The sequence below is a fragment of the Chiloscyllium punctatum genome, chromosome 24 (genome assembly GCF_047496795.1).
Source record: "Chiloscyllium punctatum isolate Juve2018m chromosome 24, sChiPun1.3, whole genome shotgun sequence".
In the NCBI taxonomy this organism is placed as follows: Eukaryota; Metazoa; Chordata; class Chondrichthyes; order Orectolobiformes; family Hemiscylliidae; genus Chiloscyllium; species Chiloscyllium punctatum.
This window is the reverse complement of record NC_092762.1, coordinates 80,599,459-80,618,233: the sequence shown is the minus strand read 5'-3', so window position 1 is coordinate 80,618,233 and position 18,775 is coordinate 80,599,459. Positions and strand designations below refer to the sequence as shown.

At 41.4% G+C, this 18,775-nt stretch overlaps 1 protein-coding gene across 2 annotated transcripts in view; it reads left to right on the top strand.

Moving 5' to 3' along the window:
* LOC140494736 (CUGBP Elav-like family member 4) overlaps window positions 1-18,775 on the top strand; it is a 480,405-nt gene that overhangs the window by 35,564 nt on the left and 426,066 nt on the right. For both annotated transcript variants that reach the window (XM_072594282.1, XM_072594281.1), the window contains exon 2: window positions 6,795-6,877. In XM_072594282.1, coding sequence (XP_072450383.1) covers window positions 6,795-6,877 — 83 coding nt within the window. The remainder of the gene's footprint in view (window positions 1-6,794; window positions 6,878-18,775) is intronic.

Here is an 18,775-nt window from a genome sequence, read left to right as displayed (position 1 = left end):
TACACTATCCCATCATTATCCATGTGCTTATCCAAAGATTCTTTAAATGCCCCTATAGTGGCTGAGTTAATTACATTGGCAGGCAGGACAGTCCACGCCCTTACCACTCTCTCTGAGTAAAGAACCTGCCTCTGACATCTGTCTTAAATCTATCACTCCTCAGTTTGTAGCTATGCCTCCTTGTACAAGCCAACATCATCATCCTAGGAAAAAGACTTTTACTGTCTACCCTATCTAATCCTCTGATCATCTTGTATGTCTCTATCAAATCCCATCTTAGCCTTCTTCTCTCCAATGAGAACAGACCCAAGTCTCTCAGCCTTCCCTCATAAGACCTTCCCTCCAGACCAGGCAATATCCTGGTAAATCTTCTCTGCAACTTTTCCATTGCTTCCACATCCTTCCTGTAATGGGGTGACCAGTACTGTACCACAATATTCCAAGTGCGACTGCATTATCGTTTTGTATAGTTGCATGGACTCCAACATCCCTCTGCACATCCACACGAAAGAATCTTTCCATTGACTCAGTATTCTGCCTTCCTGCTATTCTTCCCAAAATGTATATCCTCACATTTATCTGCATTGAACTCCATTTACCACCTCTCAGCCTAATTCTGCAGTTTATCCAAGTCTCCCTGCAACCTGCAACACTCTTCCATGCTGTCCACTACTCCACTGACTTTAATGTCATCTGTAAACTTACTAACCCATCCACCTGCATCCAAGTCATTTATAAAAATGACAAACAGCAGTGGTCCCAAAACAGGTCCCATTCAAGGATGGTGCAAAGATATCTGTTAAGGCCCTAGCTATTTCCTCTCTTGCATCCCTCAGTAACATGGGATAGATCCCATTCAGACCTGGGGACTTCTCCACCTTAACGCCTTTTAGAATACCCAACACTTCCTCCCTCCTTATGCTGACTTGACCTAGAGTAATCAAACATCTATCCCTAACCTCAACATCCATCATGTCCCTCTCCTTGGTGAATACATATGAGAAGAATCTCACCCATTTTCTCTGATTCCATGCATAACTTCCCTCCTTTGTCCTTGAGTGGGCCAATCCTTTCTCTAGTTGCCCATTTGCTCCTTATAAATGAATAAAAGGCTTTGGGATTTTCCTCAACCTTGTTTGCTAAAGATATCTCATGATGCCTTTTAACCCTCTTAATTCCTCATTTCAGATTGGTCCTACATTCCTGATATTCTTCCAAAGCTTTGTCTGTTTTCAGTCGCCTAGACCTTATGAATGCTTTCTTTTTCCTCTTAGCTAGTTTGATAATTTTGCCTGTTATTCATGGTTCCCTAATCTTGCCCTTTCTATTCCTCATTTTCACAGGAACATGTCTCTCTGCACTCTAATCAACTCCTCTTCAAAAGCCTCCCACACATCAAATGTGAATTTACCTTCAAACAGCTGCTCCCAATCTACATTCCCCAGCTCCTGCTGAATTTTGGTACAGTTGGCCTTCCCCCAATTTAGCTTCTTCCTTTAGGACCACTCTCGCCTTTGTCTATGAATATCTAAAACGTACGGAACTGTGATCACTATTCCCAAAGTAATCCCCTCCTGAAGCTTCAATCACCTGGCCAGGCACGTTCCCCAACACCAGGTCCAGTATGGACCCTTCCTGAATTGGACTATTTATATGTTGCTCTTTTATTATTTCACTTCCTCTTTTCCACTTACTTTTATCGTAATGTTTTCTAATCTCTGTTCGGGAATGTTGGATTTGAACCTGAGCTTCCTGGCTCAGAGGTAGGGTCACTACCACTACGCTGCCTGTGCTCTGCTGTGCCACCTACTGGTAACATATAACATTTTTTTATTAACCTATCTTTTCTAATTAACCTGTTCAGAGATGTTATTACAGGCCTCTGGACCAGATGGACCTCTCAGCACAGAGATAGGGATGCAATAGGGCCCTACTGGTAACACTTTTGTTTTAATTTAACTTAATTTTCTAATCAACCTGTTTAAAGATGTTACTTCAGACCTGTGGAGCAGGTGGGATTTGAACATAGGCTTCTGAGGCTAGGGGTAGGGTTGCTATCACTGTCCCATAAGAGGGCCCTACGTGTTACACATTAAAAACAGAATTAACAGTAAAAACAGCTGGTTGGAATTTAATGCTCAAATTCAAGGGATGCAGGGGAGGGATTGTTCATCTTGCTCCATACAAATTCCTTGCTTTGTTCTCCCTGGTCTCAGAGTATAATGATATAATTCAGTGCCATCATCAGTTATCCTTGTTGCCAACCATCTGGTGTCCTGTGCATTTTTCGGTGCCAACTGTCTGGTGTCCTCCATGACTCACAATGCAAATAGTCTGGTACTCTGTGAGTAATTCTCTGCCAGTTCTCTGTTGTCCTCTGTGGCTGGGGTCCTGCGTGTAACTCATTACCAGACTCTGGTGACCTCCACATTACAGGCGAACAAACATCTAGTGCACTGTATATAAGTCAGTGGCAGCATCTGGTGCCCTGTGTGTAACACATTGCAAGCCATCTGGCGTCTTGTGTATAACTCTCTTGCCCTGTATAACTCATTGCCAACTATCCAATGCCCTGTGCATGAGTCACTGCCAACCATCTGTTGTTCTACATATAATATACTACCAGCTATCCAGTGCCCATGCAATTGATTACCAGCTGTCTAGTGCCCTGTGTATAACTCTCTGCCAGTTCTTTAATACCCTTTGTATAACTTGTTGCCAGTTCGCTAATACCCTGTGTATCTCTGGCTGCTAGTTTGCTACATCTCTGTATATGACTCACTGCTAGTCTTCAGTTCTCCAACTCCAAAACTTAATACAGTCAACTATGTCCTTGAATCACACCTGCTAATTGGCTACTATTTTAGATAAGGCACATTTCTGGCTGCCTTTATGTACATCAGAGAAAATAACCATGAGATATTACCTGCTGTGATTCAATATTGTGGATTGGTCCATTGGGACAGGGAAGATCATTGAACTGGCTAAAGGATACCGAGTGACCTGCACCTTGGAAGAAGAAAGTCAGCATTATGATCTGGTAACCACTGTTAGAACATAAAAACGAAGAAATAGGAGCAGAAATGGCTGAAGTAACTCCACAGAGGCCAGCATCCCATCACCAAGTCATGGTTTATTTACATGAGCGTAGTTCTTTACACTGATCCAGCTCTCAGAGTGAACAGAACCTCTGACACTCTTGTTTATATCTGTCAGACAGGGCTCCCTGATTGGACCAGATTAACAGCTCATATTCTGTGAGGTCCACTTGACCTCGTTACAATCATTACAATGGGCAGATTATCTTTTTGAAAATCCACCAACATTCAATGAATCAAGACTGATTTTGTGTCTCATCGCAAAGTTCAATCCCTGCCTCCAAATTGCTTGTGTCTCTTATTATAACAGAGATTCTCTTAGTGCCAAAAATCAATTGAACTTAGTCTTGACAGTATTTAACGATTGAGCATCCATGACCCCATGGACTTCAAAATATTTGCTTCCTTTTGAGTGAAAGAATTTCTTTCCTCATCCTTAGTCTGAAATTATCAACCTTTTATTCAGAATTGGAAAATGGCTGCATGCCCTTTTTGTAGTCAAAACTGGGTTGGATTTGATGTCGATGCCTCCTGTGGTTGAATAGTCTGCCAGTAGTCTCCTTAGAGGGAGAGCGGGCGAAACAGTATGACTGATGTGATCTAACATTTAGAAGCAATTAATAAAATCATGTATGAAATATAAAAGACCAATAGACTCGTTAAATCAGCTCTGTTTTGTCATGAATTCTATCCCAACCATTTAATCTCATGAGGAAAAAGTCTATATAAATTATTTCATGATCACTAAAAGTTGTTAAGCAAATACCAAAATACTTCCTGAACTAAATCCCCAGCATTCAGTGCTGGCTTGCTGCCTCCTACAGTAAATGTTTTGCCTCCACAGGTAGCAATCCTATGCTCCAGCCCACCAAACAATATTCCAGTCACATAGGACTCTGCTGGCTCAGAACAGTATTCACAGAATGCACTTCCATTTATTTAGCTTCAACTGTACATCACACTCCTTCCAACTGAGGCAAGTTTTACAAAGAAAGAAATACTTTGCACTTCTCATGACCTTGGGTTCTCCTAACAGTCTGATAATTGAATCCCAAGCTAGATAATGAAGTCTGAAGCTAGACGCAATTCTTTCTCTTGATGCTTGGTGTATTTGTAGAGTGCGATTGCATCTACCACTTGCTCAGTAACCCTAGCAGTCTGTCTTTAGTTATTTTTAATCAACTTGTTCAGACATGCTGTGAGACACCTCTGAGCCTTGACCCTAGAACTTCAGGTCTAGAGGTAGAGACAATACCATTATGTTACAAGATCTTAGTGGTCTCTCTTTTTTAATGAAACAGCCTTCAAATTGCCAGTGCGACCAATGACATTAACAGGCACTGCCCACGAAAGGGAAAGAATAGAAGGAGGGAAGGGATTAAATTGAAATGGAACAAGATCAGAAACTGCTGAAGAAACTCAGCAGGTCTGGCAGCATCAATAGAGAGAGAGTCAGAGTTAACGTTTCAAGTTCAGTGACCCTTTGTTCAGAACTGAGTTTGAGTCATTGGACTCCATACACTATCTTGGTCTCTCTCTCTCTCTCCCTCTGTCTCTGTCTCTCCACAAGATGTTGCCAGATCTGCTGAGTTTGTCCAGCAATTCCTGTTTGCGTGTCAGATTTGTAACATCCGCAGTTTGTGGTTTTAAATTAAAATGGAGTTGGAAATAAGGCATTCCACCTGCTGTGATGCCTACCTCTCTGAAGGCATCAAGAGTGTTGGTCAACACCACATGCTCCCTCTCTAAGGACTTCCAGGCACAAACGTACCGCAGAGGAAGGGCAGGCAATAGGGGGCTAATGATCTTCTTTCATCACATACTGCTTGAACCTGTTGCTGGCCACGTTGGCCAGGATTGTGCCCCAAGTGTCTCTTTAAGTATTTTCCAGTCACACTGTTCAGAGATATCATAACCCCCTTCTGGAGCAGGTGGGACTTGAACCCAGGCCTCCTGACTCAGAAGTAGGGACACTACCACTATTGCATAAACATCCTTACTGATAACTCTAAATACTAAATTAATTAATACCCTTCACCCATGTATCTTTACAATATTGTTAACATTGTCTTGTAGCCAACAAAATATTTCTTGAATATAGTGACTGATGGAACGCATACAAATGTGACAGTCAGTATGGGTTCAGAAATGTACCACAAATAGCAGTCAATAAAGTGATCATCATAGATGTTGGCCAGACAATTATCTTGCTCTTCTTGGCTAATTGCTGTGGGATTTTAACAGTACCTCGATTTGTCATCACATCTGGAAGAAGGAGTTTCTGCCTGTGCAGAGCTCACATGGTACTGCACTGGAGTGTCTAAATCTCTTGCTGTAATTTCTGGGGATGGATTTGAATCTGCAACCTCCTAACTCAGGAGATGAGAGCCCCCATCACTGAGCCAAAGCTGAAGACAAGCAAATGTGAGGCACAGTCAAAATGTAGAAGGAGGGCAAGGTTGGAAATTGGCCAATATGGTTCGTGGGACCTAGAGGACTCAAAATACAATATTTTGTCATATTCAAAATTTGGATGCATGGAATTGTGAAACTCCAAAGTGGGAATGGCTAGAGCATATTTAATAATTTCTCAAATAAATAAAATCAATATTCTTTGGAACTCTTTTATCTAACCCTTGTTGTTGAGATGTGAAGATGATTGTTTTGATCCTGTAGGTCACCATATTTCTTTTAAAATATTGGGAGGAATTGATGGAATGGTTGGTTTGGCAATTCCAGTGCTGATATCCTGGAACTTATACGAGCATAGAATTTAGGATTAGGTTGTTCAGTCCCTTGAATCTGCTCCCCCATTCATTAAGATCACGTCTGATCTATTTGTTCAATACTCCATGTTTGGATCTTTCCCGAATAAACCTTGATTACTCTGCCTCATAATAATCCACTAGGAGAAAGTGAGGACTGCAGATGCTGGAGATCAGAGTTGAGAGTGTGGTGCTTGAAAAGCATAGCAGATCAGGAAGCATCCGAGGAGTAGGAGAATCGACGTTTTGGGCAAGAGCCCTTCATCAGGAATACCCGAAATGTCGATTCTCCTGCTCCTCAGATACTGTCTGACCTGCTGTGCTTTTCCAGTATCACATTCTCGACTCGTAATAATCCACCTCTGCTTTAAGAAATATTCACTGACTCCCATCACTACCACCATCACCAGAGAGTTCCAAAGATGTGCAGCATTTCTCTTTGTCTCTGTCCGAAAAACCACACCAATTCTTGGTGCCTCAACCAAAGGCTCCTAGTTCTGGGTTTACCCACAGGAACAAACATCTTTTCCATATCCACATTGTCAAGACCTTTCGGGATCTTTGATACTTCATTCAAATCATCCCTCCCTCTTCCAAATTCCAGTGGAAACAAACCCAGTTTTGGGGTTTTCAAAACAACCTACTCTTTGCATCTTATCTAGTAATTTAAGCTTGCTCAATCGCTCTAGCGGGGTCAGGGACAAAATTCTCAGATTTGAAAATGAGATTTTTTTTCCTCTCCCAGGGAATTGTGAATGTGTAGGAAAGTAGAAGGTCAGATGAGATTGCAGTATCTGATGAATGGACCTCATGATCTGCTGTAATCTTCTTTCTTTTTAACCTATCTTTTATTAAACATTGTGGTGTGATGCAATGAAATTTCATTTGATTATTTTGGTTTGTTTCTCATATAGTACTTCTGTTCCTCCAGGCTGTGCCTTCCTTACATACTGTGCAAGAGAATCTGCTATCAAGGCACAGAATGCATTACATGAGCAGAAGACACTGCCTGGGGTAAGTTGATACATTGTTGAATAGATTGATATTACGGTATTTCTCTTCTTTTCTCGTTTGCTGTTTGTTTTGTTTTCTGAACTGGATACTAACACTTTTCTTTTTCTGTAAACCAGCTTGTAGGTTAACAGACCTTAACCAGCTCCATCACTTTGTTTACAGCCGAGTGCGGCTCGAATATGTGTTTTCCTGGAGGCTTCATTGTAATTAATGTAAAGTAGACATCCCTCAGGGATAATTTTAGTCTGGGTAACTGCAGGAGATTATGATTAAAGGGCTGTTTTGAGGCCAACTGCTTCTGGTTTTTATTGGCATTGCAAATTTTCAGTACAACCAATCTGAGACCAATTTAGCATTATACGTACAAAAATATAGCAACTGGTCCTCTTGCATGTTTGTGGTTCAACTTCAACTCTAGCCTTCGGTCACTGGGTGGCTGGACTAGCTTCTCTATATTTGTGTGTTCTGGTGCATTGTCTTGAGTAACAAACAAACCTATCTCAATTTTACCTTAAAGATAGGCACCATTTTAAATATTTCAGACTGAGGTGATGGGATTTTCTTACCTGAGACGGTCATGAATGTTTGGAATTCTCAAGCTTGTAAAGCAGTAGAAGCTTGATCACTGAATATATTCCGAGCTGAGATAGACAGATTTTTGACCTAATGGGGGTGGGGGTGTGAAAGTTTAAGGGAACATGCAGGAGCTGAGGCCAAGGTCAGATCAGTCAAGATCATATTGAATGATGCAGCAGATTCGAGGGATGAATGGCCCTAATTCTTATTTTGGGATTCCAATGATAAAATAATTAAATAAATGACGTGCACATCATTTCAATGTGTTTGGACAAGTGATGACATTTCAGTGATTTATTTTTCTTGGTTTATTGTAGTCACATGTATCTAAGTACAGTGAAAAGCTTTGTTTTGTGAGCAGTACAGACAAATCATGAGCAAAAAGGCCATATAGATCATTGGGTGCTTAGACCGAGTGAGGTGCGAAAGGTTACGGCTGCACAGGAAGTGCGCAAAGCAAGGTCAATATTATTTTAAGTTAGAGAGATAATGAGAAAAGAAGTTTGAGGAAGTCATACCTGGAAATTGATCTGATGATCTGGGCTGACACTCCAGTCAGCTGCTGATGGTGTGCTGCACTGTCACTGTTCTATCTTCGCATACGCCACCAAAGAACCATCTCCTGCTTTGTTTGATTTTGGAAGGGCACACACATGCAGTTCTCCTGGTGACTTGGCGAGCATTTCGTTACTCACGTGACTTGCTCAAAGCAGGCTGGTAACGTGTTCCAGTGCTGGTTGTGGGATCTTGCTATTTCCCAAATGGACAGCCATGTCCAATATAGCAGTCAAGTCACATCTCAAAATAGATTGTTGTTTGTGAAGTTCTTTTGTGATGGATTTGAATGACTGTGTGAACTGTGCTATTTAAGTGCAAGTCTTTTAAACTTTCCTTTGTATGTTGGCTTAACAGCAGTGTATCCCATTTCTCTATTTTTGAATAGATTTAATCAGGTTAGATTTCCAGCTGGATTCAATTCTGTGTATCAGTAGCTTGGTAATTTGTGTACTGGGACACTCCCCAGTGCAATAATGGAATTAAATACATACCAACCACTGTCAACCCCTGCTTCTGCTTTCCATGTCAGGCCCCAGGAAACTGTTGATTGTGGAAACTGCATCGTAATCAACTGTGCAACTGGGAGTTGGAAAAATGGATGTCTGTTTAAAAAGAAATCTTGGTATCTTGCTGCTGAAGAGCTCAGCACTGGAAATTTGCTCATCTTCTGTCTTTTCCTAAGACCATCCTTCAAACCCAATGTCTGGTCTAATATCAAAAACAAAAACAGGAATTGTGGGGGAAACTCAGCAGGTCTGGCAGCTTCTTCAGAACTGAAGAAGGGGGTCACTGCACCTGATTTCTCTCCACAGATGCTGTCAGGCTTGCTGCACTTTTCCAGCCATTCTTGTTTTTGTTTTTGCTTCTGATTTCCAGGTTCCGCAGTTCTTTTGGTTTTTATCTAACCTAATATCACCTTATGTGGTTCAGTGTCAAATTTTGTTTGTGAAGTGACTTGGGATGTTTTGCTACCTTTAAAGAGGCTATATAAATGCAAATTATTATTGGTTGACAACGATGGATTGAATTTTGCTCTGAGATTTGAAACGTGGGCTGAATGGCTTATTTCTGTTCCTATGTCTTATGGTCTTATGGCATGTACCTGACCTCACTCAAGAAGTACGGAAGCTCGTGTTGTTCATACTGAGATTCTAACGGCTCTGTTTACAGGCTGTCCATAGCAGATACATTCCACTGTCATGCTTGCTTAGTGTTTCTCTATTTTCTAATACAGCCGTTCCATTAAAACGTGCGATTCATCAACGCAAATTCACTGTAACGTGATTGGCAAATTGGGGAAACTGTTTCTAAAGCAGAAACGTTTAAAACGCGTGTTGGCTATAATGCGATTACATCACCAACATCTGTTTCTAAAGTGCAATTTTAAAATTACACGGGGTTGCACAAGAGCACAACCATTGCGTTGTAGAAGAACTGACTGTAAGAGCCTTTGGTGTTGCCAAGCCCTTTGACTGTGGCTCAGAAACTCATGGTTACGATCCCCTACTCTACAGCCTTGAGCATGAAATCTAGGCTGACGCTCCCATGTGGGGCTTGATGGAGGTGCTGCTCTGCCAGAGATGCCCCCACCTTTTAAATAGGGTATGCAGTTGAGGTCTGGTCTTCCCTCCGGGGAGGTGGCCAAAGAAGATCCCACAGCACTATTTTGAGGGTTGGGGGGGAAGGGGTTCACACCAGTGTCGTTGCAATAGTTAACCTCAACCAATACCAGAAAGCAAATAATCTGGCCACTGTTGTTTGTGGGAACTTGCTTTGTGTAAGTTGGTTGCCGTGATTTCTGCATTACTGCAGCAACTACACTGTGAAGACCTTTGGGATGGCCTGGAAAGTCTGCTGTATCTTTTTTCATCAATCCACAAAAACTGAAAATTGTCAAAATTGCTGTGTCACAGCTCGACACTGCTGTGAAGATGACGTCCTCCCTTGGTTTCAATTTTACTGAAGTGCCGTCCTTATGGTTCAACAGATTGAGCTATACAGGCCACAAATGGTTGTAAATTTCAGCTGTTGTGGTTACAGCCAACCAGTGTGGTTCTACAACTGACCTTGATTGTTAGAAAGAGTTGGTCAGTGCTCTCAATTTTAATCACTATGGATTAGTTGTTTCAGTAACAGGAAACAAAGGGTGATAGTCAATGGCTGCCCTTGCAAAGGGAAAGCTGTTTCGAGTGATGTTCCACAGGGCTCGCTTGTGTTTTGTTTAACACACCAATGATTTGGTCTTGAATACGGAGGGCACAATTGGGAAATTATCAGGAGGCACTGAAATTGGCTGTGGAGGGGATAGCATAGGGGATGGCTGTAAGTTCCAAACTGATGTAAATGGGTTGTTGGAGTGGGCAAGAAAGTGGCAGATGGAGTTCAACTCTGATTAGTGTGAGGTAATGCATTCAGGGAGGTTAAACAGTAAAAGGGAATACGCAATAAATGGAAATATATTGAGAGCAGAAGATGAAGTGAGAGCTTTTGGCATGCAGGTTCACAGACCCCTAAAGGTAGCACTAGAGGGCCTTAAGATTGTAAAGAAAGCATTTGGAATGTCCTCCTTCATTGGCAGATGTTTTGAATAATGATGAAACTGTATAAAACACTGTTGAGGTCATAACTGGAGGATTGTGTGCAGTTCTGGACACCACATTACAGGAAGGATGTAATTGCTCTGGAGAGAGTGCAGGAAAGATTTACTGGAATATTGCCAGAGCTGGAGAATTGTTGCTATGAGGAAAGATTGGAGAGGTTGGTGTTGTTTTCCTTGGATCAGAGAAGACTGAGGAGTGACATGATTGAGGTGTACAAAATTGTGAGGGTTAGAGAGAGAGTAGGCAGGAAGAACCTGTTTCCCTTAGCCGACAGCACAAAATCCAGGGGTCATTGATCAAGCTAAGTGGCAGAAAGATTAGAGGGCGTATGAGGAAGGATTTCTTTACGCAGATGGTAGTCAGTGGGTGTCTGAAATTTGTTGCTGAGTTGGTGGTGGAGGCAGAGACCTTAAACTCATTCAATAGGTGCCGGGATCTGCACCTTAAGTGCTATAAGCTGCAGGGCAATGGGCTGTGTGTGAGAAGGATTAGAAAGGGCACCTGAGTTTCTATGAATTGGCATAGACAAATGGGCTGAATGGCCCCCTTCTGTGCTGTATCATTTCTGTGGTTCAGTCTTTGGAAAGTGTGTGTTGGTATGTGGGTGTGTATATAAATATTACTGAAGATTGCCTGTATTTCTGCTCTGATCAAGTATCGAGCTGATACCAGTGGGCATGTACATGAAGTATGTGACACAAATGATCTATCCAAACATGATCTTGACTTTATGAAACATATATAACTAGAATCTGCTTCATTTTAACCTCCTGTAATGCCAAGGCCTTGGCTGAATCTGCTGATGCAGGATCCCCTGTCTCTACATATGGAGATATTTGAAGTTAATGCCTAATTTGATTGCAGTTATGAATTGGGGACTGTATCATAAATCTGTCCTCTTCCTGACCCCACCCCATCCCAAGATAACAGACTGAATGCCATTTTGTTTCAGTTGCCTTCTTAAAGCAGAAGTTAAGCTTCTTGCACTAGCCAATGACAATCTAACACTTCTTTGCTGCTCCTGGTTTTGTAGCTCATCTTGAAGACCTCTGGTCAGTCCTGCCCCCAATCCCTCACGTTTAATTTGCTTTCCCTCACCTCCCTGGGCCTACTTGCGATCTGTTATTGAGAGCTGCAACGTGATGGGGAACCAGTCAATGGACTTCCACTGGTCGCCCAAATAGTTTACGAAAACTCCATGATTTTAGACCCTGACATTTACATTCTCAGCATGTTGCAGCTTTTGTTAACAAATTTGTACCATGCATTCCTGGCCTAGTGTGTCTGTCTCACTGAGAGGTACAAGGTGCTCCCAGACCTCTGTGACCATGAACTGTCTCACTGTGGAAAAGTACACAATCAGGGATGACTGTAGTAGGATAGACAGATATTCTGGAGTTCAGCTTGGTATCATGTTGAAGGAGGATCTTGGGAACCTTTTGCAGTGACAGGCAAATGAATGTATCAGGTCTGTGGAGGAACAAACTTAATGGACTGAATAGTTATTTTTCCCTAATTTCATGTTTTCTTCTGTTTGCTGTCTGAGATGTGTCCACCTGTATCAGAAGGAGAAAATTCTCAAATGTTGGCTGCTGAAATTTTCAGGGGGTCTAGATTCATTGTCAGAGCCCTGGACCAATATTTATACTTTTTACAGAGGTCAATGGATATAGTGTGTGTTTTCTGTTTGTTAAAATCACTGCCACACTTGTCAGAAGTCACAAATGACAAAGTATGATTTTTGTCCCCTCCTCTGACCTCTTCCTGCCCCTTGCCTTGTGTCTCATGGTTAGTATGCTATAACACTTTTTCTACATGCTAGGATACAGTGAATATCATGTCTATGAAAGTTACGCTGCCATCCTGATCTCAAGACATTATAGGATCCAAGGCAGTGTATCAAGCAGAAAGTATAGTAGTGGGCATTTGTGGGATTTAAGCCATGAACATAACCTTCTCGTGCACTGAGTCAGCCTGGCCTCAGTAGGTTACACACCCACTTCTGTGTTACTCCAGGGCATGAGCTGAAGTGCAGTACTGAGGGAGTGCGACACAGTTGAAAATGCCATCTTTCAGATCTGATGAGGAAATGCCGGTGTTGGACTGGGGTGGACAAAGGTAAAAAATCACTCAACACCAGGTTATAATCCACCAGGTTTATTTGGAAGTACCAGCTTTTGGAGTACTACTCCTTCCTCAGGTAGCTACCTGATGAAGGAGCAGTGCTCCAAAAGCTAGTACATCTGAATAAACCTACTGGACTACAGCCTGGTGTTGTGTGATTTTTCACTTTCAGATAGGATGCGCAAGCAAAACCCTGTCTGCTCCCTCAGAGGGACATCAACGATTGTATGGCACAAATTCAGAGAACAGGACCAAAGTTATTCCTGGCTTTCTGGCCAATATTTATCCTTGATATGAACATGACAATTAAAAAAAAACAAGTACCTACAAATTATCACGTTTGCATTATAACTGTGACCACACCTCAAAAACACAGAATTGGTTGTAAAGTGATTTGGGACCACTGATGAGAGGTGCTGTACAATTGCAAGTCTTCTCTTTTATCACACCACTCCCAACATCTAACACCTCTAAAACAAGTGTTCTCAATATCTAAACACTGTCTTCCAAGTGTTCAGCTTTGCCCCATTTTGAAGCCAGCTCTTGGCATCAGGACTGTGAATGATTTTTAGACTAAACTTGTTTTTTCTATTGCAGAGGACCATCTCAAAGCATTTATCCAGGCGTCTGAAGGGTCTCTCAAATGTCCTTTCATTATTTCTTCCAAATATACAGGGACAGTACCTGATATAAAGTGCCTCTGGAGGCTTTGAGTTGTCCTTTGCATCTTTTGGACACCATTCCAAGTCATACTCAAACCTTTAAAATGATGAGAACTTTAGAATTGAGATATGGTTCAAGTTGTTAATGTGATATTTCAGACGTGAGAATCTGATCTCCACTGGGACATTGGTCCGAGTAGAAAATGGGATAATGGCTTCATGTTCACAGTAGCCATTGAATTCCTGTTGATGTCCTCAGGAAAGTACATTTCATCTGTGATATCCACTATGGAGGCAATCAGTATCCATAGATCCTAGGAAAGGCTTTCACTTCACTTCTTGGTTAAAAATCACACAACACCAGGTTATTGTCCAACAGGTTAACGTGGAATCACACTAGCTTTCAGAGTGCCGCTCCTTCATTGGGTGGTTGTGGAGCGTCGCTCCGAAAGCTAGTGTGCTTCCACTTAAACCTGTTGGACTGTAACCTGGTGTTGTGTGATTTTTAACTTTGTACACCCCAGTTCAACACCGGCATCTCCAAATCATGACTTCACTTCTTGGCCAGTGTAGTGGAGTCTTAGGTCATCGGCAAAGCTGCCAAACTGCTTCCTGTTAACAGTAAGTCTGACTCAGTGCTGGAAATCTCCTCACCCTCCCCACCTCTCTCTCTTTCTCTAAGATATTCCCTAAAACTAAACGTTTTATAGGATAAAAGGTTGGCACAACATTGAGGGCCAAAGGGCCTGTACTGTTCTGTACTGTTCTATGTTCTTCTATGTTTGGCCTGATATCTCTTTGAGACCATGGAACAGGAGTAGGCCTTTCAGCCTCTCCATATTCTGGATTAGTGGTGCTGGAAGAGCACAGCAATTCAGGCAACATCCAAGTAGCTTCGAAATCGATGTTTTGGGCAAAAGCCCTTCATCAGGAATAAAGGCAGTGAGCCTGAAGCATGGAGAGATTTTTACCTCTTTCAGCCTCTCCAGCCTGCTCTGTCATTCAATAGGATCGTGGCTAATCCGATATTCCTCACGTCCACTTTCCTGCCCTTTCCCCATTACTCTTGATTCCCCTAGTTAATAAGAATCTATTTAAGCCTTAAGTAGACATAAGGACTCTGCCCTCACAATATTCTGTGGCAAGGACTTCCAACTCTCTCAATCCATTGACAGAAGAAATTCCTCCTCACTTTAGGCTTAAATCCATGCCCTTTATTCTGAGACTATGCCCTCTGGTTCTAGACTCTCCCATGAGAGGACACATCATCTCAGCATTTACCCTGTCAAGCCCTTTAAGAATCCTGTAGATTTTAATATGATCACCTCTCATTTTTCTAAACTCCAGTGAGTAGAGTCCCGACCTGTTTAACCTTTGCTCAAAAGACAATCCCTCCACACCAGAGATTGACGACAATCCCTTTGTAGGTGGTTGAATCCTGAAAACTTGAAATTTAAGAAAGGGAGATATTTTAGTAAAGAATTCGAATTGAATTACCATGTCGAGAGATTAAAGGCGAGATTGTGAATTGCTGATCTGCGTGTTGCAGTGAATCAGTGCTGATTCTCAACACAAACAGAATGCTCTGGATGAAAATATATTTTATGCAGAGAATGATCTAATGTCTGAAATGAGTGGTTGTTTTTGGGTGAAATTCAGTCCTGGACTGGCATTGATTATTGTGCAGGGAATTTAAAAATGGGTACCGTTTCTGTAATTTGAATTCTGCAGGAGGCACTGGGAAGAGGGCAGGGGTGTGTGTGGGAGGACTCGGGTACTTTGACATTCACTGAGGATTAAGAATACATGTTTAGTCGTCTCCCACTGTGCTCCAACAGCTGGCGCTAGGCTATGTGGGCATGACTGAGCCTACAGGCTGTTGACAGATTGTGGTAACCATGAGTCATACTCACGTGAATGACATACTGCTCATGGATAAACATGCACAGGAATCTTTACCTCTCTTTATCTCAGTGGCATTAAATGCTGCGTTCCTTTTTGGGATTTTGCTATTTTGGGACATATAGCATAGCTCTCAGCACCATTTCTCTTTAAGGAGTCAAGCAGCTGTTTAATACCTTTTATATTTTGTTCTGTAAATTGTTCTTCATTTTGTTACATAATCAGTGAGTGTTGATGCTATTAAGTGGGTCCAAGGAATTACTGAGTCCAGCAGCATAAGGGAGCTCAATAATGATTCGTGATTTACTTATTAAACCCAACTAAATGATGTGCTTACATTATATTGTTTATAAGATTCTCAATAATGAAGTGATAAATGGAAAACAACAAGATTTATTGTGGTTGAAAAGGCTATCACATAAACCTAATACTCTCAACTTCCTTCTTGGACATATTGACTTGCATATCTAAGTAGGTCTAACATTTCTTGATTACAGGACTTATGGAATCAAATCATTATATCAATCATTATGTTATAATGTTATATCATTATTATTGCTTATCACTTTATCTTATGGATGTGACTTGGATATAACCAGTTGCCTAATGACAACATTGTTGTGGCACATCTTGTTGTTCCTGGAATTGTAGACATTGCAGTCCAAAAGATCATTCAGCCCATCTTGTCTGTGCCATGCTGACTCTTCAACTTAAATCCCATTTCCCTGTCCTCTTCCGATTATGAAACACTTCCAAATTCTCAAAAAGATATGTGATTGGACATGAATTTATGTTCTACTGAAATGCATTCTTGCCATTCCATAGGATTGTACAACACTGAAGAAGACCAGTTAGTCCATTATGCCTCTGCTAACTATTAAATATAATTCCACCATCCATTCAGGCAACACATTCCAGATCAAAAAATAGTTTCCACGGGTTGCCTCTGGATCTTTTGCTTCATTCATTAGCATAATATGTCCTCATCATAGAATCATAGAATGTCCTCATCATAGAATCCTTACAGTGTGGAAACAGGCCCTTTGGCCCAACAAGTCCACAATGACCCTCCGAAGAGTAACCCACCAGATGCATTCTCCTCTCCTATTATCCTACATTTACTCTTAACTAGTGCACCTAACCTACATATCCCTGGATATTGTGGGCAATTTAGCATGGCCAATTCACCTAACCTGCACATCTTTGGATTGTGGAAGGAAACCGGAGCAAATCTACGCAGACACAGAGAGAATGTGCAAACTCCACACAGACAGGCACCCAAGGCTGGAATCAAACCCAGGTCCCTGGCACTGTGAGGTAGCAGTGTTAAGCACTGAGCCACTGTTGTTAAGCATTGGAATGTTTAACTTGGTTAAAGATGCTATGTAAATATAAGTTCTTGTTATTAACTGTTAATTATTTCATTGTTGCTCAATGCATTATGTTGAATGTTAAAACAGTTGCCTTGTTCACCTTCATAATAAGCACATTTTGAAGCTATTGAGTATGTGTGAAGAACACATGTTTGGAACAGCCTGATGTACACAATGGGGGTAATGTAAGTTGCTGGTCCCAGCAATATTGTGTACTGTTGTTTCCAAAGAAGCCTTAGCTGTTTGGTGAGAGAATAAAACAAAGGATTAAAAAAGGAAAGAAAAGTTCTCCATTGATATAGCACCCTTTATGATCTCAAGATGTTCCAAAATACCTTATTGCTGATGAAATATGTTTGAAATGTAGTCATGGCTGTAATGCAAGAAACATGACAGCCAATCTGTGTACAAGCTCCTATAAAAAGCAACATGATAAATCCACTTTTCTGATGTTGATTGAGGGATAAATATTGGCCAGGGCACTGCTGATGATTTGCCCCCTCCTCTGTAAAGTGCCAGTAGGGTCTCTTACATCGGTCTTAGAGAGAGGAGACAGGATCTTGGTTTAACGCTATACCCAAAAGACATCATTCTAGCATGCCATCAATACTGAAAGCAAATGTTACCTGGAGTTTTGTACTTAAGAGCTTCTGGAGTGGGATTCGAGCCCACAATCTTTTTGACTCAGAGGTGAGATTGCTACCATCTGAGCCACAACTAATGCCCACTCCCCCACCTCCTTTATTACAGGTGCTGGTTAATATTCCCACGGTTGAGCTGCTATGCCTGTTTCATTATGAACTGAACTATTGTGTTTTCAGGGCAAAGTAAATCAATTAAATAAGTGATTTTGTTTCACATTACTCTTTTTAATTTTAAAATGAGATGCTGTTCTTTGAACAGTGACTGTTAGTGACAGCATTGGGACAAATGGGTCTGGGAGAATTATGATGGTTGACTATTTAACTGATGATTTAATAGATTAATACATATGATGCAATTGCTGAGGCTCGAGAGGTTAATGACGATTGTTACTCATAATTCATTTTCTTTAATGTACTGGACTTAGCAACTCCTATACGAGGCACCAGGGATGAAATCTTTACACACCATTTAGGTATGATATTTCCCCCCAAAAAAGTAATGGAAATAAACAAAAAAAAAATGTTGGTAAAGTTCATTCAAAGTTTTAATGGTCCTTTCCTTTGGAAAATTGAATGCCCTGAACCATTTGCTATTCGATGCCCTTGTTTCAATCCAATTCACAATATGGGATGAAAATTTCCTCCCTCTTTTTCCTGGAGGTTGAGATCCAAAGTGACGTGTTTCAGGCAAGTTGCAGTTTCACAATGCAGCCCATGCCTCCGAGGTAAATGGTAACTTCCCTCTGGTGGAGAAACAACCTGCATCAGGGTTAGAAGTTAAAGGTTTCCCCAGGTTGTGGTGAAGGGCGTCAATCTGAAATGTTCACCCTGTTATTGCTCGCTGATGCAATCTTTTCCCCAGTGTTTTCAGTTCTTATTTCAACCCTGCAGCTGCCAGAATGATTTGCTTTCGTGTTAATGATTTCTTTCTGAGATTGGGCAGAGTGGAGAAAGTTCTACTCTTTGTACGAGAGTGCTTGGTCTGACCTGAGAGTGTTTGATCCTCATGCCATGTAAGTCAATGGGAAGAAAAGCCTATTGACAACTTTGCAATACCTACAGAAGCTGAGATTGTGCTCCTTGAAGCAGGGAAGGTTAATGGGATCAAAAACAGAAATTGCTGAAAAGATTCAGCGGATCTGACAGTAGCTCTGGAGAGAAAGCAGAATTAACATTGCAGGTCCAGTGACCTTTCTTCAGAATAACAAAAAAAATTAAAGGATTGTGGGAGAAAGACACAATAACTCTTTCATAGAACTGGTACCGTAATAATAGACTGAATGGCCTCCCTATGTTGTGTCTTTAATGAGAAAAACAAGCAAAAGAATAAGAAATGTCTAGAGAAGCTGCCTGCAGCTTTCCACAACCTCTGCCCAAACAGGATTCAAGTTAAAATGATAGTAATACAGTTGTATTGTCAAGGTCTGTGTAGTTTCATACTCTAATCCCATGCCCTGAA